Source organism: Dipodomys merriami, unplaced genomic scaffold (genome assembly GCF_024711535.1).
Source record: "Dipodomys merriami isolate MVZ:Mamm:240054 unplaced genomic scaffold, mDipMer1.0.p SCAF_31, whole genome shotgun sequence".
Taxonomy (NCBI): Eukaryota; Metazoa; Chordata; class Mammalia; order Rodentia; family Heteromyidae; genus Dipodomys; species Dipodomys merriami.
Window position 1 is genome coordinate 2,267,604 of NW_027204604.1, and position 25,108 is coordinate 2,292,711.

Here is a 25,108-nt window from a genome sequence, read left to right on the forward strand (position 1 = left end):
TTTTACTACCTGCTTTTGTACAGTATTCTGAAGCACAGTTGTGGGTTATTTTTTTTCCTATATGAGTTCTGATCTGAAAACTTATGTGCATTTATACCACAAATAAAAGGAATAACACTCATACCTTAGATATACCTAAATAGGTGGCAAAGAAATTGCTTTTTTTTCCCAGTGTGAGGGGGAACAAAATCATGTCTGTCATTTTATATTCTGAATTTTAATGTGGCTGATCTATTTCAGTGTTTTGTTTTTCAAAGGCATAGAAAACTTGAGAGGGTTGAGTTCTGATTTAGTGAATGTAACACATGCTGAATATCTAAACTGATTTATTTTGATCTTAAAGATTATACTAGTTCTATCATGTAAGACTTGGGATGCAAAAGTTGATAAGCAACCAAGCTGGATTATATCAAAATTGTGGGTCTTTCACTCCCCGTAAGCTAACAATTACCTCTGCCATAAATAGCTGGTATCTATTCCAACATACATTTGTTAGTGTAGAAAAGCTTATAGTTTAAGCAGATACTAAACTTACTTCTTGTTATCAGGAAATTAAGAACCAGCTCAATGTTATTTTAAGGGAATATAGTTTTCCTCTTATGTTCTATTGCTTTTTCTTTCTTTTTTGATGACTGTTTAGAATGCAAATTCAGTTTTCTAAATTTTCTCTTTGAAAACCACTTCCTATAGTGACCATGCTGAGAGATGGTTTATATTATTTCTGCTTTGATTTAAAAAAACAGCATATTGGATATGTTGTATAAATAAAAATAAATGCAAAGTTTTATTTGAAAGTGGGATATTGTGTATAAAATGCTACGTCTTAATGTACATCTCCTGGTTTGCACATTTATATTGAAATGACTGTGTAATGAAGGATACTTTTCAGAGCATTGTTTATTAACACCTTTCCTACCATAGCTGAGTATTTAATCGAAATGCAGAGATACAATTAGTACACTACTTTTCCTTTCAGCCTTGTTTCCCACCCCAAAACTGAAGATGCCCATTTGCCCTGCAAATGTTTTGAAAGGAGGTACTTTGTATAGCGAAGGGAGCAGGTATAGAAATGTCTATACATCTAATCTGCATAGGCATTCCCTTAATTTGTTACTCTGATCTCTTCTTGCAGCTTATGAAAACTGTGTACCACCTTAGGTAGGGCAATCCAACCAACAAGAACGTCTTATTTTGTCAATGCCCATTATACATCAGGGCAGCAAGCCATGATGAGGAACAAATAAGAAAGTACAGCACCAAAGAAGCGGCCACCCTCCTTCCCCACCACCCCCCCTCCCACCCCCACGAAGGGGGAACAAACTTAATTCTCTACCTTCCGCAGAATCCTTGCCCAAATTAACTGACAGTCTGTTCTTCTTGTCAGAGCAAAATAGCTCTTAGGGTGAGCAAACCAAAGACAAACATCTCCAGTGCACAGAGAGTTAAATTAGTTATGTGGCTTTCTATAGCGTCCCAGAAAAAAAGAAAGAAAAGAAAAGAAACAAAAAGGCAGGGGAGGGGGAAGGGAGGAAAATGTTCAGATTATCTATGAGGAGCTTTCCTGGGTCTCGGTCCTCCCTGCTTCCTGCCTTCCCACCCGGCAGTTTCCAAGCCCCCTTGGCGGCTCTCTGCACCCTGCCTACCTGCCTGACTCTGCCGCTGGCCCGGTGCAGTCTCCCGTCGCCTCCCTCCTGATTGGGCAGAGGTCCCCCAATCAGCTGCGCGCCTGGGCCGGTGGGATTGCATATGTAAAGCCCTACTTCATATTCATAAGCTCCAATCGGGGCTTTAAGTCCTTGATTAGGAGAGTGTGAGAGCTTTGGTCCCAACTGGCGGTGCCCATAGGCTTGTGGCTAGGAGAACATTTGTGTTAATTGCACAGTGCCCTGTCAAGGAAAACTTTGATTTATAGCTGGGGTGCACAAATAATGGTTGCCGGTCGCACATGGATTCGGTAGAACTTTGCCTTCCTGAATCTTTTTCCCTGCACTACGAAGAAGAGTAGGTACCTTTTTCCCTTTCTTTTTCAAACTCGGGGCTAAGGGGGTGGTGGTGCTGGGGTGGACGGAATGAATCTTTGCACACTGACACAGGTAATGCCCTGAGGTATTGTGTGTGTGTGTGTGTGTGTGTGTGTGTGTGTGTGTGTGTGTGTGTGTGTGTACGTGTTTGTTTGTGTCTGTCTTGTGCCTTTTGTGTCCAGGGTGATCTCCTAATTCAGTAAGTGGAGAATTGTTCGCTGACTACAGTGTTACCTTTGAGGCAAATCTCAGGAACTGTCACTAAAACAGCTGTGTGACAGCTACTTCTTATTCAGGTGCTAAGAATAGACACTTGGCACAAATGCTTAGTGAACTGTTAAAATGCATCTTTTACTAGGATCCATTCTCCCAAGGAAAGATGTTTTAAAATACAATATTCAAAATGATTTATACTATTGAGTGCCTCTTATGTATTTGCAGTTTGACAGATATTTTCAGCTCCCTGTCATTTCTTACCGGGCAGAGTTAGAGGCAAAATTGTACATTTACTAATTCTCCTTCAGAGAACAATTTAAAAACTAGCTCTGTACAATTCACAGCTAGAATAATGTTATTTGCATGGTTAGCGTTCAGTCACCACTTAACTGACAAATCAGTCCATTAAGTAACATGAGATTTTCCACACGTTATAAATATTTAAAGGGCGGGGGGGGGGGAAGAGTTTAAAAAAAAACAACTAAAGAAGAAACAGTAGTGACTTTTAAAATTTCCTCTTAGTCAATGCTCAGGTTGTGGGTTTGTTTTCAGGTATCCTGTTCAGAAAATGTAGAGAAGTGTTTTCATTCTTGTATAGAGTTAATCTGTATTTATGAATATCTTTATGCCCATGACATATACTATATCTCTATATATTCAGATGACTCAAGGTTGGAGAGAAGGGGGGGGCCAAGGGAAGTCAATTAGACATTCTTGTGTAAATGAGTAGGTCATAAACTTAATTTCAACCCAGCGTTAAGATAAAATATTCGTACATCAAGGGGGCTGCCACCGGTTTATCTCTTTCTGTTGAGTCAGTTATATTGCTTTGCTCTTACATTACAGTAATACCAACTCTTATAATTCTGAAAAGAGTGCTCTTGGCAAACATTTTTCTCTCTAGATTGTAAAGAAAATATAGAACTCTGGAAGATGGGGCTAGTGTTTTATAGGTAGGTGTCCACTAGCTGTCCTTAGTGCCTGCATAGTGCATGGCTTTATAATTAAGTAAGAAATGAAAAGTGACTGCAATCTCAGTGGCCGCTCCTCTGTGTGTGTGTGTGTGTGTGTGTGTGTGTGTGTGTGTGTGTGCGTGTGTGTGTGCATGTGGTGTGAGTGTGTGAGTGTATATGTATGCTCACACACACACACACACACAGCCACACTCACTGAAGACACCAGTCAAGAGAAGAATTCAGGAGGACTGAAAGATTGTAAAAGCTGTGTTTACATCAGATTGAAATACCCAAGAGAAGAACCACCCTTAAAATGTATGAGAATAAACATGGAAAATAAACCAAGGTAGGATTGCCTACTCCAGTTTAGTTTGCAGGTTCGTGCACCTCGGGTGGTAATATTGGAGAATTTTTAAGTGTATTCATGTGAGGAAGCATGCCTCATCCAAGCTCACTCAGATTCTGAACTTTCTCTAGTAAATAAATAAACAAAACAAACTTTAAAGAAACAAAGGATAAACCCTCACAGAGGAGTTCTTCCTAAAGTAGTTTCCTTGAATTTAACTTCTTATAGCTAATTTGAATAATTAGTTTAGATAAGCCTCTTAAAGCAGATGCATTTAAATGAAATCAGTGCACATGCCCTTTTGGCTTTGGCGCAAGATTCAAACAAGCTTTCTTTTTGGCTCAATTAAAACTCATCTTTAAAAAAAATACAGATTTATTGTCTGGATGCAGTTGTGATGGTTGCGTGGTTCACCGGACAGACAGAAAGATCTAATGCTAAGCAACGCATCTGCCTTTCTGTCTCAATTAATAAACCACAGAATTTATACAAGCTATTAATATTCATAGTAATTGTGCTGGGTTAAACCCTATCACGTGTGTGTATACATAGAAATGAAACCAGAGTTAGGCAGTTTTTGAAGGAACTATGGGGCAATTTCTGATTTGGAGGCTGTAAAACAGATTCATATAATTTATTGACTACCATAAAGAGAGCTGAAAATGTTAACCTCTAACTATGTTTTTTTTTTTTAATTTTGGGAAATGTGCCAGCACATTAAAGAACATAATACTTGAAAGCTTGTTTCACGTTTAATAGCAGTAATAGTTGATAGCATAAATAGATGAAAATAATAGATCTGCTCATTTTGACATATGTGTCAATGTAATCATTCTAAATGAGTGTGCTGATCACACGCGTCCCTTCTACCCTCTGATTAAAATGTAACATTCACTACAGGATTATAGAGCGGACTTAATTTTACTGACTGTTTTAACAGTTGTCACAGCTGTTGGAAGAAGGAAAGGCAATTGAAACACTGAAACAGACAAGGAAAGCAGGGAACAGTTTAGTAAATTCCAGGCTGATCATTGAAATCTGAACACTGAACATTTAACAGTTTCATGTTTGAAGATTACGGCTCTCAGCCATGCAAGTTTTCTTTTGTGTTGTTCATTCTTTCTGTTTCAGAGCTTTGATTCCCACCACCCCCCACCCCGCCTTTTCCTCTGTCTCATCTCTTGTGATTAAAAACTAAGACTAAACTGAAATACAACTAACTCCAAGGGATACTATCAGGTCAAAATATAGGAGATGAAAAGAGACAGGAAGAAAAACAATTTATCTATTAAAACAACAGCAGCAGCAACAAACTAAACCTAAACTCATGTGAATGCAATCTTTAAAGGAAAGATAGAAACCTTTCCAAGCCACTTTAGATACTATGTTATTTGGGAACTATGAAGAGATGCTTTAAGTTTATTTTTCTAAGAAAGAATATTCAAAACTCCAGACTTGGGAGCCTCATTTTACTTTTGCCTCTGCCTCTCCCCTGTAAATCTGTTCCAGACACCTGCAGCCTCAAAGGTAGGTGGCATAGATGGGGTTTTTCTGATGATTTCTCTGTAAATTACTAGAAGTGACAAGGAACAGCAGTGAGAGTAGTGTTCCTGAAGCTGTTCCCTCTCATAACCTTGCCCATAGTATCATGAAATCAGACACAGTCATTCTGGTTTTCTAAGAATTAAATAACCATGGGACAGTTCCCAAAACTATAGAAAATTGAAATAGCCAGATGATGTGTATTATTAGGTAATGTGATTTTTTCCCCACCTTGAAGTAAGCAAAAAATAAAATAAAATAAAATAAAACAACAGGACAGAAAACATCAAACAGAAAGTGTTCCTGAGTTAATGGAATACATGTTGAATGGGGGTGGTGAGGAAAAGCACCTGTCCTTTGTGTAAAGGTATTTATGTATGTGTTACCCTGCACGTAGTTGGAAGGGAGTTTAACATACCCTCCTTTCGCAGACAGAACTAGACAACAGCTTTCCATTTCTTTGGCAGAGGCAACGGTGCTGGTGTTGGCTGGTTCTTTTAGTGATGGTCTCTCATCTTAATGTGTTTAGGGTACTGCTGCTCTATTTACTGAGCCTAGTGTGTTGCAGTGGTAATTAACCCTTGTTATTAGCAAAGCCCTTGTGGATATCCATTAATTCCCTTGCATGAATGATCATTTTTCTAGTGTTTTCCTGCATAAGGTATTCTTTTCCTTTTTATAAAAAAATCTAAATTGATAGCCTTTGAGATTTTCTTTGATTTAATCTGACTTGTGATATATATTGGCCATCTCATGAAGAATGCTGTTGGAATTTAGCTTTTAAAGATGCGAACAGAAGGAAGGATTCTTTTTGTGGTGGTTCTTTTGGAAGTAAAATGGACAAGAAAAGAAATTAATGCTTGAAGAGTGAAATAATGGCAGAGATCAATTTTAACTCCAAATATCCCAGACCCCAGAATTGATGAGCCTCTGTGTCTTTGAGCTCTTGTAATCAGGTTTTTATTTAGCTAATAACACTTTAAGGCATTTTTGTAAAATATTGAGCCAGCAGAAAAATACCTGTGCTTCCTGTGGTGGGAAAAGATAAGAGCCATCTCATTAGCCAGGCCATACTTTGGCAATTAATTTCAGATACCTGGTGCTATTCATCAAAGAGGGTAGCTAACTTCTGTGATTCTATTTAACAATACTTTGACAATACCTCATTCCTGCCAGAATTATAGACAAAGAGGAGACAGTTCCTTTGGAAGATAGACATAATGTCCAATATCAATGATGTCCAATATTACTTGTGAAAAAAATTTCAACATTTGGTTTAGCCTAGTGACTAAACAAAATATTTCTTTGTCTTCTTTGAAAAGTGATGCCTGGCCCTGAGGAATATTATTTTATAATTATTTCACAGAAGAAATTAAGATGCATGCTTATTATGGCTGATACTTTACATGCAATTAAAAGCAATGATTTTTATTAAACCAATTAAGATTTAAAAAAACTTTTTAGACTTATATGGGAAGCATTTAGAAGGAAGAAGAGAACATAGGAGAGATGGCAATCGAACTTTAAAGTTGAGACAACAGATAAGCTTTTGCTTTGAATTTGCTTCAGAGCAAATTCATAGTAGAGAGAAACAATACAATGTTGATCTCGTATAAGTGCATATGAGCTCCGGCCCTAGCCGTCTCTCTGGAGGAAATCTTTGATTACATTGGCCCAGTTTGTTCAGTTTTTATCTCTTTTACATCCTCTGGTGTTGTATTAAATTGTCATTGTCCTAAAGCACACGAGATAGAAATGAATCGCAGGTTTCTACCTTTTCTGACAGTGAAATATTTAGCCTCTCCTTCTCCAATCATACTTATGTGTCTATTTGACAGTGCAGGGATGAGACTAAGCTCTTCTGCGCGGCGTTCTTACTGCATTTTATATGTTTTGTCACTGGTTATTAATTTCTGTAGCAATTTATATAAATATATATATATGAATGGATATATGTATGAGTACACATCTTGTATATCATTACTAATAAATAAATAAATATGCAAGTAGTTCTTTAAATTCAAAGCAGTCAATAGAATGCACACATGTGTATCGGTGTGCATGTATAGCTTGCATGGGAAACATGTACATGTATGTATATATAGGTATATATACCTATTGTTTATATCTATCTATCCACTGCCTAACATTGTGCATGCACATTTCTATAAGGAAGTAGATGTAAGTTGCAAGTTAAATTTTCCAGGGCTCAATTTTAATTTACAATTAGTAGGTCTCGTATTTACAAGGTCCAGTTTAAAATTGCACAAATTTAACTACCATATATTGAACAGGTAACCTGGTCACCTAGTATGTAAGTGTGCTTCCAATTTTATTCTTTAAAATTATTTTCATTCGTGCGTTCAGTATCAAGTAACCATAAATAATTTGTAAAATGGGGAATTAACTGCTGATATTAAGTGCATAATTTAGCAAGTTGGGACCATCTCCAACAAACAATTTTGGAATAGCTCTTGGCTATCTCTTTTCTTATACAATTGAACCTGACAGACATATCTTAATACAAACCAGGGCAGCTTTCAAACAGTTGTAAAATGTGAATTTCATCTTTTCTGCACCAAATACATATTTTGCCTACTATTTTAAAGGAAATATATGAAATAAATGGATATAATATTTCTATAAAATGTCAGACATGTTTAATTTTATTCTAAAATGTAAGTTGACAATTGTGTGACTTTACCTCAGCAAACCTGAGTAAGCAATGAATGAGAGCACAGTTGCTCTTTCTATTCTTCTAATTCTTGTCCTAATTTATATGCTTATTTAAATTTTTAAGGCTCATTTTCTACCTTTATGTGTTTGTGTAACTGTTTAAAATTTTGCTGTTACTGTGTTCATAGAAAAATGTCCTGCTAACTGCTTCTTTATGCCAATCTACCAGATCAAACTTAGTTCCTTTATTAGCTGAGTAAGAGCCTGTCTATGTTTAAAGGATTTACCTTGCCTTTTATTCTTGCTTCAAGTTCATGTTAGACTTCATAAGGACTAGGAAGCCTCAATATAGATATGCACCTTTTATAACTTTTGAAAAATATTTGATTGCTAGAGGAAACTTACTGTTTTATGTTTTAATTTTTCCAGGAATATATGATTTTAATTTATAGCAGTTCATATATATTTAGAAGGCTACTCCCTTAAGGCAAATCAAGGGGGAAAAGGTACAGTGTTTTAAAAATTTGGCATCTCACTAATCAGTCAATGCCAATATACTGGCATAAATCTATTTGTATATTTAAATAAAGATACATAACACAATTCTAACTGAGAAATACAACTCATGGCTGTATGGGATATTTTTTTATATAATATAGTAGATGAAAGCACTAGCTTTGGGCATTTCATATCTATTAAATATTTTATTGAAGTGTTAAAACTCATGAAGGAGCTACTTAAGATTAGATCATCCTTTAAAAATAGAACTTGAAAGTGATTTTATAGTTTAATTATAAAAAGAAGCAGTTTTGTCTTATCCCATACGTACATACAGACAGACATATGGATATATGCACACACATTCCTCTAGGCCTTCTCAGATTGCTTTGAGTGAGACAGAATTGCATATACACTTTTCATCATTTTGATTGGAAGTACCCATTATGTGTAAGATGCTTTGGCAACACTTACCCAGCCAAAGAAAACAAATTAATATTGGGCATACTGAGGGGGCTGTCAGACAGCAGAGACATGACAGCTTAACTTGGCTTCATCATATACCTCTCCACAAATAGTTGGTTAAGATGGTACTAAATAAAAGGAAAGCTACCAATAAATCCTCATGTGATAGCAGAGATGGACAGCTAGTCTATGTGCAACAAAACCAGCTTGCTTGCTGTTTCTTTTTAGAATGCAGATAGCAGAGATCACGATGAGTTTTGTATAAACGAAGCTCAGACAAATCCTTCTGGAAGTAAAATGGGATGTTCAGATTTTGAAAGTGATAAACCTCATTCTCTCATTTGGCTTTTTCTGTGTGGCTTATTCACCATGCCAAAAAAAGTTAAAAGCTCAATCAAGGATTAATATGTAGAAAATTGAGGCACACTTCATTCTTTTTTTTTCTCAATCTCCATAATCAGAATGGTACCTTTACAATAATAATTCCATTTTCATCTACTCTACAAAGGTTTTATTCATAGGGGTGGCATTTGAGAATTTAAACAAAGGACTTGTTAAGTAACTATATTCCTTTTCCTTTCAGTGTTCACACAGTATGTGTTAAAATGTTTTAAGAGTTATACTTTTCAAAGCAGTTGATACGCGATAATATTGATAAGAATCTTCTTTGCTTTGAAAGGAATGATAAAAGCATGTCATTCATACATCTAAAATTATTCTGAGATTGAGCAAGAATAGAAGATCATGTGAAAAATTATTAAAGTGAAGGTACTTATTTAAAAGAAAAAAAATTTTTAACTGTAAGGTTGCTTAGTCAAGTGTGTTTTGCACATTGTAATCCCAAAATATTCTGAGCTTCTCTAAAAACACAAAGTGGCTATGTTAGATTATATCCATTTTTGCATTAAAAGAGGACTGTTCTGATAATGGATATGATTTCATATCCAACATTTTGAGGACTGTTACCCCTGGGCTTAAGTGGTTATGATCATAAAAAGTTATGTATAGTTGATGAGAGCCATGTCTTTTTCCTGTGAGAAAATTACTACATGCAGTTGGTGTTAGGCCCTATGAAATGACAGAAACATCCTCTTATCCATACACTTGAATGAGATGCACCTCATTAGTGATGGGATCCTAGTGTCAAAGATGGGAAGGCCATCGTCAGCTGAATTCTGCTCAACTATGCACTTGGCCAATTTCTCTTATTGCTCTACACATCTTAAAGGAAGGCCCATTCTGTTTTGAGAATCTAGACAGCATCGGACATTGGGCTCAGGAGGCAATGTGTGTCTACCCTTTCCTGTTCTCTCCTAGCCATTCAGCAAAGGGAGGTGAAGAATAAATGTACATTTTATGCAAAGGAGCTCAAACAGAATTCTTTCTTAGGGCCAGGAATTTGTTGTTATTCAGTTGCTTAAGTAAATTTTAAATTTCTCTTACATTCCAGAAATGTCATTGCTGCCTTTCATGCTCCAAAATACTACCCCAAATTGAGGTGTGTCTTGCAGTTTCTATGGATGATTTCTATGAGCATTATTTTAATAGATATAAATAAAGAAATGGGCATCTATTAATGTTAATCTTGATAGTGATTCTTTATATTGAACCAGTTGATTAAGTCTGAAGAAGAAGAAAACTAACAAGAGGTTAAAAACTCAAACTGTATTTTTTGTTATTTTTTATTTCCTTATAGTGAACAAAACTTTAATGTCTAGAGCATTTATGAGGGTTTTAATGATTGGAAAATCCTGGGAATCTAGTCACCATATGTAACAACCTTGCTTTCTCTGTTGTCTTCAATGTCTGGGGTAAGTTTGGTGAAATTGTCTATTGTCTTTGCTTACATTGTCAAACTCTTTACCTGCACACTGACAGTTCCTGCATTGGGGGAAGGGAGTGTTAAATGCCTGTTCAGTTGCAAAATAGTTCCCTGGACACCTTCCACTTCTTAGTCCCAGCAATATATTCTTCTCAAATTTCTGTGTCTGTTCAACTGTTTTGTTAAAAGACCACTTTACTTTTGGTAAAAGGTAAGTTCATAATATCCATCCATATTGGCACATACAGCATACTTTATTTTTCCCTGTGAATTCCAAAGAGATTGCCTTCAACTTTTTGTATTTGTTTTTTCTTTTGTTTCTGTTTGTGGTCCATTCTAGTTGAGTGCTTTTATAGTGTTTTCTTGATTGTTGTCAGTTTGGGGATATTCGGTTGCTGCTGACATTTTTGTTAAGTTAATGTCACAGCAAAAAAAAAAAAAGGAAAAGAAAAAAAAAGAATGACTGTGGCAAACTAGAATCTGGCTTATAGTGTATGGAAGATACAACTTACGTTTGATTGTGTGTAAATACAGTTAGTTAGTTGGAGATTTATCAGATAGCTTGGCAGAAAGAGAGAGGAGCTGTACGAACTGTTTTCAGTAACAGTGCTGTTCATACGCCTGATAAGATTGAGAGAGCTTTTCGAAATACTGATAGGCTTTGAATAAGAAAAGAATAATCACTTCTACTGGCACCAGCTTATCAGGAATGAGGTAAAATGCCAACACTTTTACATTAGCAAAAGTAAATGTTTTAGACACTCTGGGCCTTTTTTTTACATTCAAGTTAAATAGGAGGTGTGCTTTTGAGTGTGCAGTAATGAATAGAAGGATTTATTACTTTGACTAAATTATAGGTGAATATGTTGATAAAGCATCATCGGCTGAGTCTTTGATAAGCATGTACATCCATGCTGTGCATTCTCTGGAGAAATTAGGCTCTCCCTTTTCCACTCCAACTCTATTAAACATCATTTCTGATGTTACAAGATGCAGTTATGTCCTGTGTCAATCGAGGCTCCTTTTTCTTTTTTTCTTTTTTTCTCCAGCAGATGGGTGACAGGCATTGGAAACTTAGCTTATCAGGCTTGTAAAATGCTGGTATGCTGTGCTTAATGTAGTTGGGGCATCGCTAAGTCCCTCTTGAGTTGTGCTGACCCAGACAAACTCCTTTCAAAGAAATCCTTTCAATTTTTCAGGAATGGAATTATAAATTAAGATGTTTTAATGAGAAGATAAATGTATTTGTCCAAGTAATAGTCCAGTTGGAAAAAAAGGAGAGGGAGGGAGAGAGATTGGTTTTGTTCTTCAATATAAACCATTAACTGTCTCAGTCCTACCATTTTCTTTTCTTTGTAATGTGACTCCTACAAATAATTTGGCGTATTCAGATTTGATAAATGATAGTGCAAGAGCAGATTGATTGATTTTGGATTACTATTGATTACTCTCAATGAGATCAGTGTGACACACTAGAATCAATAGTATTCGATTAAGGGAGGCACCAGCGTTCTATACATCCAACAGCAGTGGGGAATTCAGGAACAGAATGTTCAAAAGCTGATAAATTGACAAAGCGTTCAGCCTTAAATAGCCCTTTGTTCAGCACTAGTTCCTTAAAAATATATTTCATTGGAAAGTTCGTTTTAGCAACTCGGGACCTTTCTGTGGAAGAAAGGTCATCAGTTTTAAGGTTTATTAAATTTTAACTAAAAACAACCAGGCTCCTTTTAGGTATAAAATAATTTAAGGACTTACCGCAGGCAACCTTCATGCTTTTGAGCTGTCGCTCAAAGGTTTCACTCTTTTATGAAGATGTCAATTGTAAACATAAAAATGCATCGCTGGAAATGGAATGGCTTAGGATTCAAAAATGAAATAAAAATTCCTGCCTGAGGAAAAGCACTATAATCAAAATAGGGTGGTCTTAACTTTCTTCAGAAGTGGGCTTGCTTAGGAGCAGTGCTGGAAGGCAGCAAGTAGAGAAGCCTTGATCAGGCACAGACTTCTCTGCTTTTCCTTCTCATCTGAGCATGCTCATCCTGTCATTAATACTATACACAAAGAGCTGTGATTAGTGCTGATGCACTGGAGTCTTTCTGTCCTGAAAAAAAAGTTGCAAAGTCGTTAGGAAAAAAAAAAAAAGAAATCCATGTTTCCAATCCTTTAGTCAAAGCTTTAAGGTAGATGTATGTATGTATGTATGTTTATATGTTTGTATGTTTGTATGTATGCATGTATGCATGTATGCATGTATATATATCATCTTCCACCCTTGTGGAGTCTTGAACTTGGAATGAAGTCTTGGCTCACAACTTTATATGGTTTTTGTCAAGAAGCTTGCTCCAAAAAGGAGCATTATCGGTTTCAGGCCATTGAATATGTAAATGTTCTTGCTTGCAAAACCAATGAGATTTTGACCACCAAGTGTTTGTAGATTCAAGGCCTTATTAGGTTGAAATCTTTTTTGTTTGATTTTTGTCGTGATTTCACAGTTGGGGATCAAACCCAGGGTCTCATACATGCTAGGTAAGTGTTCTACCACTGAACTAACCTGCCATCCCCAAGCCCAGACTCAAATCTCAAGCTATGCATTGGTAATGTCTCTCAGGTTGATATCAATTATTTAAAAAAAAAACCTGAAAAACTGGAGGTGATGGATAGAAATGCAATGAGTGAATACAATTTGAAATCAAGAAATCACCTGTTAAGATATCACGCTCTTTTGTTATTATTGTTGTTCAATGAAAGCCATGTGAAGGGTCAGACCATATGAAACTACTGTTTTGGAAGGACAAAAAAATAGTCATGTATCAACAATTTGGTATGATTTGGCTCGACAATTAAATTTATTTGCATAACTGTTTATATTCTATCATCAAATTGAAAGTGACAACTGATTTTTGTTTTCTGATGGGCTGTATCCGATTATGAGTGACATAGGAAATCTGTCTCCAACCATGGCAAGTACATTGTCATACAATTTGTAGTAATTAGGTCAAGTTACTCCCTTCTTTCTCACAATTAGAAAGAAGGTTGCCAAAGTAAGGTGATGTGTACACAGTGAAGAAAAGTGTGTAGTTATCTGTTCTGTTGTTGGGGAACAAAGATGCTTGTGAGGATTTGTGTAAACATTTTGTCTGTTGGAGACCTTGCCACACACAGAGAATAGACACAGTATATCAGGAAGGTGTACTGACCCCCACCCACAGGAACTAGTCCATTGGAGAGAGGTAAATACCTTCAAAGGGAACTGGACAAAGTTGCAAACTCTAATATGTCATCCTTATGTTTATTCATTAAGAGTACCTTAATATGCTAGTGGGGGCCTGTCTTCATTCCTTTCTGCTTTCCTTTCTTCCTTCCCTTCTTCCTTTTGCTTTCTCTTCCTCCTTCCCTCTTTCCCATGCGCCCTCACTTCTTTCTCCTTTCCTTCCCTTTCCTTTCTTTCTCTCTCCTCCCTCTTTCTTTCTTTTCTTTCTTTCTATTCTTTCTTTCTTTTCCTTTCTTTCTTTCTTTCTTTCTTTCTTTCTTTCTTTCTTTCTTTCTTTCTTTCTTTCTTTCTTTCTTTCTTTCGTCCTTTCTCTGTCTCTCTCTTCTCTCTCTCTGTCTCTCTTTTCTTCCTTTCCTCCTGTCTTCCCTTTCTTCCTTCTTTCCTTTCTTGTATCCTTGCTTCCTCTCTTTCTAGACTGGGGCATGAACTCAGGGCCTCAAATGCTACCTTGTTGGGTTTTTTTGTTGTTGTTTGCTTTTTTTTGCTGAAAGCTAGTGTTGTGCCACTTAAATGATACCTCCACTTCCAGCTTTTAGTTGGTTACTTAGAAATGTAAGTCTTCTACACTTGTTTTTCCCTATCTGGCTTTGAACTGAGATACTTGGACCTCAGCTTCCTGTGATCTACCAGTGGTCCTCATGTTCATTCAGTAGGAGCACTTTAATATGTGAGTGAGGGTTTTGCTTAACACCCCTCCCCCCTTGAGAAGTATTAAATCTGTGCTCCATTAACCATGCGCACCACTGAGACGTGAGTCTCCCGAGTTGATGGTAGAGACTGGGGTGCTTTATTGGCCACTGCAGCTGGGAAGGGGGACTTGGGGAAAATGTCCAACAGTGATCCCCGAGCCACTTCTCTCCTAGATCTGTGGCTGCTGTTAGTGCTGCCCTATGGGGGCAAATAGAACTTTCTTTGCCCACCCGCAGGTGGCAGATGCTGGCTCCCAGCTAGGAAGGAAATCGGCTGGCTGTGTGTGTACAGACAGGAGGGAGGGGTGCTGGTGCCACGGGTGGAAATGTGAACACCAAGTGCATCTTGGCATGGGGTCGCGTCGGGACTGGGTAAGTTTCTGTTGCTCTGGGTAAACACAGGACAGCTTAGATCTTGTGTCTGAGAGGCAGAGGGTGGGCATCTTTTATATGGAACTTGATTGAATGAATGCCTCACACCAGTCCTACTGTCAGGCTTGGAGTTTTCTCTTAGGAGTGCATTCCCCTCCCTCCCCTGCCATCCGTGGCACTGAATCTGATTTATCGTTGGTACTAAGATCAAAACCAGAAATGATTCCTTGGACATTTGCAGTGCTGGGGTGAGGTAAGGACGAGGCAGTCTTTACAGACATGTCACTATCCTGGCCATCCTGGCCACCGACGGAAGACTCCTCTGCTCTTCCGGGGAAATTAAATTCTGCAAATAGAAAGGCTAGCCATGAAGTGTGTGAAATGACTGCTTTTAATTGACATATCCTATGGTTAGAGACACAAAGCAGTAGTTCCCATGTTATACTTGATTCGAATTGTTATCTTTTTCTGTCTTCACATTATTTATTATTATTATTATCATTATTATTATCGTGACCCCCCCTTCACCCCCCCAAAAAGCATAAAATGCTCAGGAACCTAATTAGCCCAATGGAATCCAGTCTTTCTGTGTGTGTGTTGGGAGTGGGGGGAGGGAAACAGCAATGGATTGCGTTTTTTTTGTGGATGGCGAAGGTGGGGCACTGGAGTTTTGCTTGCAAAAAAGAAGCAAGATTTTGCAAGGTGTGCTCCTCCTGGATTCTGGAGCTGTTTCCAGTTCTACACCATAGCTTTTGTCCAGTTTCTCCATTCGTGGGATTTCTCTGAGCAGCGTGAACCATCAGCAGGCTGCTAGTCAGCAGCAGGTGTGAACAACATAAAACAGGATTAACACTGAACCAAAGTGTGTACTAAAAACAGAACTCCGGCCATGCTTTGAAAAGGACTGCGGGAAGGAGAGATAGAAGCCGCTCAGGGCCTGTTCACTCCCTGTTTACTAAACAGTGCTCAATGGGCTATGAAAAAATGCTCTGTTTGGGGGCAGAGAAGGCAGGCAAGGGATCATGTATGCATTCTCTCTTCTTCTTCCCACCTGAACAAGTGTAACTTCTGAAGAACATCATTCTAGAACTTTCGGGGGTGAAACAAAATGGACTTGGAAACCTTGAACTAGGAACACAGATTCATATTGCGAAGAAATAATCCTTCCCTAGAGATGACAAGTTGGTAGTTGTTTGTTGCATTTCCCATCTCTAAAAATATTGATTGGTTTAGTTTGTGTGTATGCGTGCATGTGTGTGTGCACACGTGTGTGTGTGTGTGTGTATGTGTGTGTGTGGGGGGGGCTTAGATAGTTTGTGTTTTCTCTAAAGTAAGTAAACCAGAAATAGTTTTATAGATATTTCATTTCCCTTTCAATTAAAAACATTATTGTCTACATATGAAAAAGAAAGCTGGTAAAAAGAATTACAGTTACTGTAGATGCCTCCATGAGTTAGGCATATGGACATTGTATTGAATTTATGACATTTAAGGAACTTTTCCATATCTTGTTTAGGAAAGAAAAAGGTGATGTTTGAAATATCTATTTCCTTTGGGAATAAATCTGGGATATACTATGTATTAGATTAATTCTAGAAGTCTATTTTCTTTATTAGATTGAGACTATTGAGGCTTGATTATATCCAGTAAAAGATCTGAAATAAGGAAATACTAAGTCAACCATTAGGAAAAATTGTAGGTCACACACACACACACACACACACACACACACACACACACACACACATATACACAAACACATACAGTCTATGTAAACTCTTATTTTAACACATGCAAATGTTGTTTTCTTTCATGTGTGTGTGTGTATATATATATATATATAATGTTATAGCACTGATTCTTACTGCTCCAAAATATGTTTAAATATAAACATTTATAAAGATTGATTCTATTGTTCAACAATATCACACTTCGTAAAGTATTTTTGAAGTGCCACAATTCAAAAATTTTAATTCCTTTTCAGCATCCTGATGCTGGATGCTGAAATTACCTTTATTATTTTATATATCCAAGGCTTAATGACTTACTTGTTCCTTCATCCTTAGTGTTTTATATTACTTATTTGCTTATTATTTTTTATTTTTAAAACAGCAGTCTTGTTACTAATTCAATTCACCAAGAGTACCCACATTTTTATAAATTCAAAAATCTTATTTTAACTTCATAATGGCTATCACTTACATTTTAATGTTGTTCTTCCCTGGGAATGGACATTCTATTCTGTTTAGTATTTTTAAACACTTCTGTTATGAACATTAATTTAGTTGTGGGCTCATAGCTTAATGATAGTGAAATCAGATTTAGCAGATATTAGTTTACAATTGATTTCTGAAGTGTATATAACTAACTCTCTGGTGTCAAATTGATTGCTTAAAGTCACTTTACATTTTGCATCGAGAAAGATTACATTCATTCCTTTATAATTTTTTAAATCACTAATCAATTTAGTGCCTTTAAATGGCATTTTTAAAAATCATTCCTTCAAAAACATTTGTGGGTGCAGGTACAGTGTCAGCAACAAAGGTCATGAAATAAAGGATCAAAATGTAGACTGAACATGAGTGCCTATCAAAAAAATTATAAATGAGACTTTTTATACTTAACTTTTTAGTTTAAATAAGGATCAGTCTTCAAAAAATAAATTTGGTTTGTAAGCGGATGGGAATTTAGCATCTAGAGCACAGGAGGAAGAGAACATTTAGATCCTTATTCTCAAAGGTTTAACTGGGATTTTCTGGGGCTACGGATCAAACCCATGGCCTCACATGTGCTAGATACACTTTGCCACTGAGCCACACTTCTAGCCCTGTTAAATCTGGTTCTTCTCTCCCCCTCTAACTGCTGAGAAGCCTTGAAAATTTCATCACTAAAATTATCCTTAAAATCTAAATTACATATATATGTAAAATATTAAATTATATATATTATATGCAATACCAAATCACCTAGATATGTAATAGAATATCTGTGATTTTATATTACACACACACATGTATATATATATATATATATATATATATATATATATATATATGATATACAAATGCTCTAGAAGATAGTAAAATAAATGATTCCCAGATTGTAGGGAAAGCAAAGAGGATTTATTTGAACTGGAGCTTGAGTTTTTTGACTTTGAAGAAAAGGTTTGCATTAATAAACATCCTAGTCAGAGTAAATGACTATTGAAAATAGCTTTTATTAGGTACCCTTCCCCTCAATCCTGACGTCATCTCTCAGCTATTATCTTTGTCCAGCATTCCTGCAAAACTGCCCAGTAGAGTTCCCCAAAGCCTGGGATTTTCCATTTGCCTGAGGACTTGAAGATGGGATTCAAAGTTCTTTTCTCATCTCTGTGAGCATCTCTTTCTCAGGATGCATTTTACTTAGGTGTTTTACATATTAGGTTTCTTGGAAGATACAGATTGCTTGGCTTCAGGTCATTAAAATTACTCTCTTTCACATTTTTAGATGTTTATAATTAAGCCATTAGTGAACTGAGGCAGTAAGATTTATATTGGCACCAGTTAAGTTTATAGAAGGATTAAAATCATAGTATCATGGTACCATTGCCAATCAGAATATGCCAGAACTATCTCAAGAGAGTTTTTGTCAAGTGTTTATGCTCAATTAAAATTTATACTGCATGCTACTGAGTGCTTGTCTCATGATATCTTGGCATCATTACGTTGCAAGTTTCCAATTGCAAGTGATCTATATTGTAAATCTTTTTTTTTTGTTCCAGTACTACAGGATCACAAACTTTGGAGGGGCTACAGTTTTGGAAATGACAGGAGAAAAATGTGACAAAGAATTATCTCAACTTGAGCCCCGCTAATATTTTTCGCAACACCACTACAAGCTATGAAATTATGTCTTGTGTTTGTTTTTTTTAAAAAAAAATCCAGCACTGCGTATATGGGAAGGGGAATCTTGCTTTTTTGTAGGCTCTGAATCATGAACGAAATCACCTAACCCATCTTTTCCTTTCATTAGGACTTCTTGCAACTATTTGTGAAAATATTTCTCTTCCCCATAGTCTTTCTCACTTTATCCTATTGCCATGAATCCTCCCCTCTTTTTTGAAGCTGAAATGAAACTCCATGTGCACTTCTGTATGGAGAGTGCCAGAATATATTCGGAAACCCACTAACAAAGGGACCGCATAAAACATGGAAGGTTGCTGGGGAGCAGGGAGGAAGAGGGCAGCTGGTAATGTATGATTCCTCTGGTCCTGCATGGTAAAGAATTTGTCAGTGCCCCACTTCCACCCCACCCCCAAACCACACACCGCTCCACGTTAGGATGATGATAATGTACCTGGAAGGAAAAGGCAGCCCATGCCCAGGCCGTCAGCCTCAGACAGGGCGCCATGCCATCTGCCCTACCTGCTGCTTTCATGAGTCCATCTGGTGACTACGATCGCTCATTGTAGGCCTCTTCGGAGGAACATTCAGGCTGAAAAGCAGGCAGTGTGAATTATGTAGGTAGCTGGTATAAACAAATAGAGGGAACGGAGAAAGTAACAGGGGAAGGAAGACCCCCGGTCTTTTTGTCCTGGAGGGCTGTAGGATGTAATGCGCAAAAGCATTCGTTTGCGTTGTGGATGTGGATGATATATAGATCGCTGCATATAGATGACAAATCAAGGAATCCTATCTAGACTGAGAAAGTATTCCAACTGACTTTGTGCTCACAGGTAGTTTCAGGAAGGGAGACCTTGAGACTCTCAGCCTCAACGAAACTCAGAAAAAGTCACTGATTCAGCAGATGTAAAACAACACTTGCTCAGTCAGTGAACACTGATGTTTTCTCAAGGTGGGGGTGATATCATATCAGACTTTTTAGTGAGCTATAGTTTCTGTAGACTTGTTTTGCTTTCCTCTCAGATATAAAGATGTAGAAAACAATAGTTTATTTGTATAGGTGGCCCGTCTAAAATGGCTTAATTAGCTACGACTGTTTACAAAGCACATATAGGGGTTCAGGAACACAGGTTGATATTTACTAAATACAAAAGGAATTCCTTCAAATATACAAGTGTGTGTATAACCAGCCTTTGTTCATGAATCTGGATAAACCACCTGGCCAGCCCATGTCCTAGGAATTGGAGACTGAATGCCCAAAAGAAATGCTTAAAGTAAAAGCTCGGGTCAAATCACTCATTTATATTAAAATGGACTATGAAAAGTTGAATCTAAATGCTTTTTAAAGTCTCCCTGGCAATGTTTTGTATCTATCAATATTTTTTTGGGGGGGGGTCCAGTCATGGGGCCTGAACTCTGGGCCTAGGGCTGTCCCTCAGCTCTTCAGCTCAAGGCTAGCGCTCTACTACTTGAGCCACAGCACCACTTCCAGCTTTTTTTCTTTTTGCTAATGTGGTGCTGAGGAATCGAACCCAGGGCCTCATGCATGCAAGGCAAGTGTTCTACCACTGAACCACCTCCCCAGCCCCTCTATCAAGATTGTTTTATGAGTTTGTGACTATGAGAAGACCCAGAGAGAGCTCACTTGTATAACAATGATTAAAAATGATAAATGAATGTTTAGAACCCAGATGCAATGGCACTACCCAGACTAAAGAACAGCGCCTACCGTATCTAGAAGTTGGTTATAGGAAGCTAGCTATAAGCTCTCATGTTCAGGTAAGCCCGAAGGCTTTGTCGTTAAACTAATGTATGATTTTTTTTTTTATCCACAGCTCTCAGTTTTACATTGTCAATGAAAAATATAGATATGTAGGTACTATTGTATGCAACTACTTTATTATTCATTCATTCATTCATTCATTGTTGGTATAAGGCTGAGGCTCAAACTTGGTACCTAATGCTTTTGCTCATTGGCTGGCCCTCTCCCAACTGAACCATGCCTCCATTTCCAAGCCAGTTTACTTTTTCACTGGCCTACCTATAAAAAAGCCACAGCAAAGAGAATGGGTTTGTGAATATCTCCCAATGCTGCATGTTCAAAAAGTAATGCCAGTCACATCGCTCTCATTGCATTTTTCTCAGATAAAATAGTGCTTTAAGGTAATTGATTTATACTCAGTCTCTTTCAGAAACATATTTAGGATAAGTCCTTTTATCTCCATTCAAAACTTTTTTTTTCCAGCATCAAATACAATGAGATATTTGGCTTGAGCCACACAACTCTGTAAGTTTAAGGCCTTCCAATACATTTCAGCTAGTTTTGGCAACCTGGGGTTTATCTCCACCTAGTCAGTTTTGAACTTCTTACCTCCCAACCTGGTATTTCATCTCTCTCTTGCCCAGCCACACATTCAATACAGCTCCCCCTTAACTACCTTTGAAAATGACCCCTGCCTTATATCTGTCCAGGATTATTAACAGGAACCTTTAAAAATTCTTCTTAAATTGTCTGGTACACTCATTCATATAGTTGGTGGGATATTGTTTGTCCCTGTAGTTAGGCAAAGGATAAAGTTGTCAGAACTTTGACTGTATCAAAAGTAAGTTACCTTTGATCAGAATAGGGGTTAGCTATCAGCACTGGATTAGACTCACTGTGGAACTGACATCCTCTTGGAATATTGAGAGATATATCAAGGCTCCTTAGCTATTCAAAGCTATCAAATATTTTAGACAATTTTGAAACTCTTTCTCCCTAAGAACACTAAAGTTTTGTATTTATCATTGTGTGTTGCAGTCACAGTGGCTTACTGTGCTTGTTTTTCGTTTTTCCAATTATTTTTTATTTAAAATTTACAGGGTAGAAGCCCTGTAGGCACAGTTTTATCCCCTTCCCCATTCTGATATGAGGGTATTCAGTTTCTCTGACTTCATCTGGATAGGGCTGTGGAAATTCACACGACGAGATTATCAGACCATGGACTTGTGTCCACTGTGGCAGGAAGAGCACATGTTGTTCTGAGGTACCACCAAACATGTACATCTCAGCAGGGGGAGCCTTGAGTCAGTTTATTTCTATGGCATGACAGCAGGAACGTAGGAAAGCAACACACCTCAGCACATCATGTCTGTTATTTTTGTTATTGTTATTGTTGTTGTTGTCATTTTAGTGTTTTTCTTTCTAGTCTTATAAGTCTAGACACATTTAATCTGGATATTAATTTCATTCCTTTGGATACACATTTTCGTTGATGGTTTCTTTAAAGATACACACATCAAATTGTTTTGTTTTACTTTAATTTTATTATTGTTATTTTTAAATGCTGATATAGTTGCTTGAAACTCAGGGTCTGGGTGCTATTCCTTAGCTTTTTCACTCAAGGTTGGTGCTCTGCCATTTGAGCCACAGCTTCACTTCTGGGTTTTTGGTGGTTACTTAGAAGTAAGAATCTCATGGACTTCCCTGTCTGGGTTGGCTTTGAACTGTGATCCTCACATCTCAGTCTCCCGAATGGCTAGGATTATAGGCATGGGCCACTGGTACCCATCCTTACTATACACACACATTTGTTAAGAAATTTGATAAAGAAAATGTCAGAATTTTGTCAAAGAGACACCCAGAAGGATATCAATTAGAGATACTCTTTGCTCATCAGAATGATGACTTTATAATTGTGTAGTAAATCAGTATGTCTAATTTTTTTTTTTGGGGGGGGTCCGGTCATGGGGCCTGAACTCTGGGCCTGGGCGCTGTCCCTCAGCTCTTCAGCTCAAGGCTAGCGCTCTAGCACTTGAGCCACAGCACCACTTCCAGCTTTTTTTCTTTTTGCTTATGTGGTGCTGAGGAATCGAGCCCAGGGCCTCAGGCATGCAAGGCCAGCTCTCCACCACTGAGCCACCTTCCTAGCCCCTGTGTCTAATGTTTGTTATTGTTATTGTTGTGGTTGGTTGGGGGCCTTGAACTCAGGGCCTGGGCCCTGTCCCTGAACCTCTTTGTGCGCCAGGCTAGAGCTCTACTACATGAGCCACAGCTCCACGTCTGGTTTTTGAGTGGTTAATGAGAGATCAGAGTCTCATGGGGACTTTTCTGCCTGGCTTAGCTTTAAACCTGATTCTCAGATCACAGCTTCCTGAGTGGCTAGGATTGCAGGTGTGCCAGCTAATGATTTCTTTAAAAATAAAATAAAACAAAAGAATGCAAAGAAAAATATTTGCATAGCACAGTATACATCTCAAAACAAAAACTCCTTTTAGTGGTCTCCTTACACTTTGCTGTGGACAGTTAAGTGAAATCAGATCTATTTATGGCAGGCTGGCTACTTTAAATACTGCTGTCTAATGCAGCTATGGTATTATTAATGATACAGGGTAAGTAGCAAATAGTAGCATCTATGTTACTTTTAATAGCCTCCCATAAAGAACTTCATTATCCCATTCATAAAAAAAAAAAAAAGAGAAAGAGAGAGACAGAAGGAGAGATGGCACAGTAAATCACAGATATTTTTATGGCTGCCTAACTGGGGAGGTAAGGTGACTATTTGGGTGTTCCCAAAGCAAGGTTCATAAATAGAATGGTATTTATTTAAGCATGGAGAGCAGTGTGGCCTGGTCATCTTTTGTTCTAGGATATCACACTGAGTTCTGGGCATGATGTGATGCTAGATTCCTTTCTTTCAAGGTAGAAAAAAACCTAGCTATATGTGACAGGAAAAAGGCTCATAGTTAAAAAAACAAAAAAAGGAGAGTGAGATAGGTCCACTGATGAGCGCAAACAGAAGGAACAGCATTTGTGCACAAGGATGAAGTAGTTAAGGAAAATCTACCAGCAATGTTCTACTACCAAGATTGTACAGAAGGTTGGGCTGCTAATCTCAGGTTTCCCGACTGAGTGGCGTATTGGTTTATACATACATACATATATATATATATATATATATATATATATATATATATATATATATTGCATTTTATTTTGGGAACCAAGATAGTCTGGTGCAGACTGTGTGGGTTTGAAAGCCAGAGAAATTTATGCTGCAGCTTAAAGTATGTTAAGCAAAAAGTGCTTGGCCGAGAGCAGGCACTCAATAAATATTTCACAGGCCCCCTCCACCCACCAGATTTTGCTGTTAATAATGGGGTTGTTAGTAGCACTAGAGAGAAAGTACAAAACTGAGATTTCACTTCTCAAAGCCAAATTAGCTTCTTACCTCAACCGACAAATTCTGAAGTTGAAATGAGTCATAATAAGGATTAGTCAGGGAAGCTTGAATTGAACCTATTTCTCCTGCATGTGTGAGCCCTTATCAGTCTCCTACTACTTATAATTGCTGGCTTCACTTTCTGGAATTAGCAAAGAAGAAAGCAAAGTAAAGACAGAAACCAAGCCCCTTGCTGGTTTCTTTCTGGCCTGAAATGTTAGGGAAGAATAGGACTATAAAATATAATAATAATAATAGATTCCTGCCTATTATTGTTGTTGTTATTGTTGTTATTATTATTATTTGTGTAGAAACAACAACCAGTGTCTACCAAGGAGAAATTCTAGGTTCTAGCAGATTACCTATTCTTTTATCTTTAGCTGTGCCTCTTTGTAAAGCAAGGGAATGGCTTGGCTTTTATATTGATTAATGCTGGCACACCTGACTCTAGGAGTCCTTTACAAGTCTTATGGATCAGTAGTGAAAGAGCACAGATCCCATTTGTAAGGGTGTGAACAAATTAGTGTGTAATAACAGAGAAGGGACAGAGAAAGGAGGAAACACAGAAGGAGAGGAAGAAAGGGAGAAGAGGAGGGGAAGGATCAGAAAGACAGAGAGACAGACAGAGAGAGAGAGAGTTCTTAAGCAATTTTGGGTTTCAAGTGAGTTTTCTTTAGAAAGCATAAAGTGAGTTTTCTTTGGAAAGCATTCTATCTAATGATCAGGCTGATTTTATCCTCTTGAGGTAATCTTTTATTTATCTGATAAAATGCTTAGAAAGTAATTTGTCAGGGGAACATCTTGTTACTGTAAATTTGCTGAATATACAATAAAAATTGCCATATCACAGATGGGAAAATGAAGAGCTTAAGAAACCAAAATAGCCGGAGTCATCTTTGTTTGATTTTTCAGATTTTTCCCTTTAAAACAAACACTTCACAAAACTCCCAGTTTAATAAGAAGCAGCTGAGTCTGTGTGTGTGTGTGTGTGTGTGTGTGTGTGTGTGTGTGTGTGTGTGTGTGTGTGTGTGTGTGTGTGTGTGTGTGTGTGTGTGTGTGTGTGTGTGTGTGTGTGTGTGTGTGTGTGTGTGTGTGTGTGTGTGTGTGTATGTATGTGTCTAGGGAAACCATCCCCCAAACTAAGAG

The 25,108-nt window shown here is 37.5% G+C and overlaps 1 protein-coding gene across 12 annotated transcripts in view; it reads left to right on the forward strand.

Annotated features, from left to right (window-relative positions):
• Esrrg (estrogen related receptor gamma) overlaps positions 1 to 25,108 on the forward strand; it is a 612,729-nt gene that overhangs the window by 388,734 nt on the left and 198,887 nt on the right. The window contains exon 1 of one of the 12 annotated variants that reach the window (XM_070041488.1): positions 1,820 to 2,001. The exons of 10 other annotated variants lie outside the window; for them this stretch is intronic. In XM_070041488.1, coding sequence (XP_069897589.1) covers positions 1,946 to 2,001 — 56 coding nt within the window. In that variant the 5' untranslated portion in view covers positions 1,820 to 1,945. Of the gene's footprint in view, positions 1 to 1,819; positions 2,002 to 14,853; positions 14,878 to 25,108 lie in introns of those variants that run through there. One more of the 12 variants, XM_070041500.1, reaches the window with a different exon arrangement.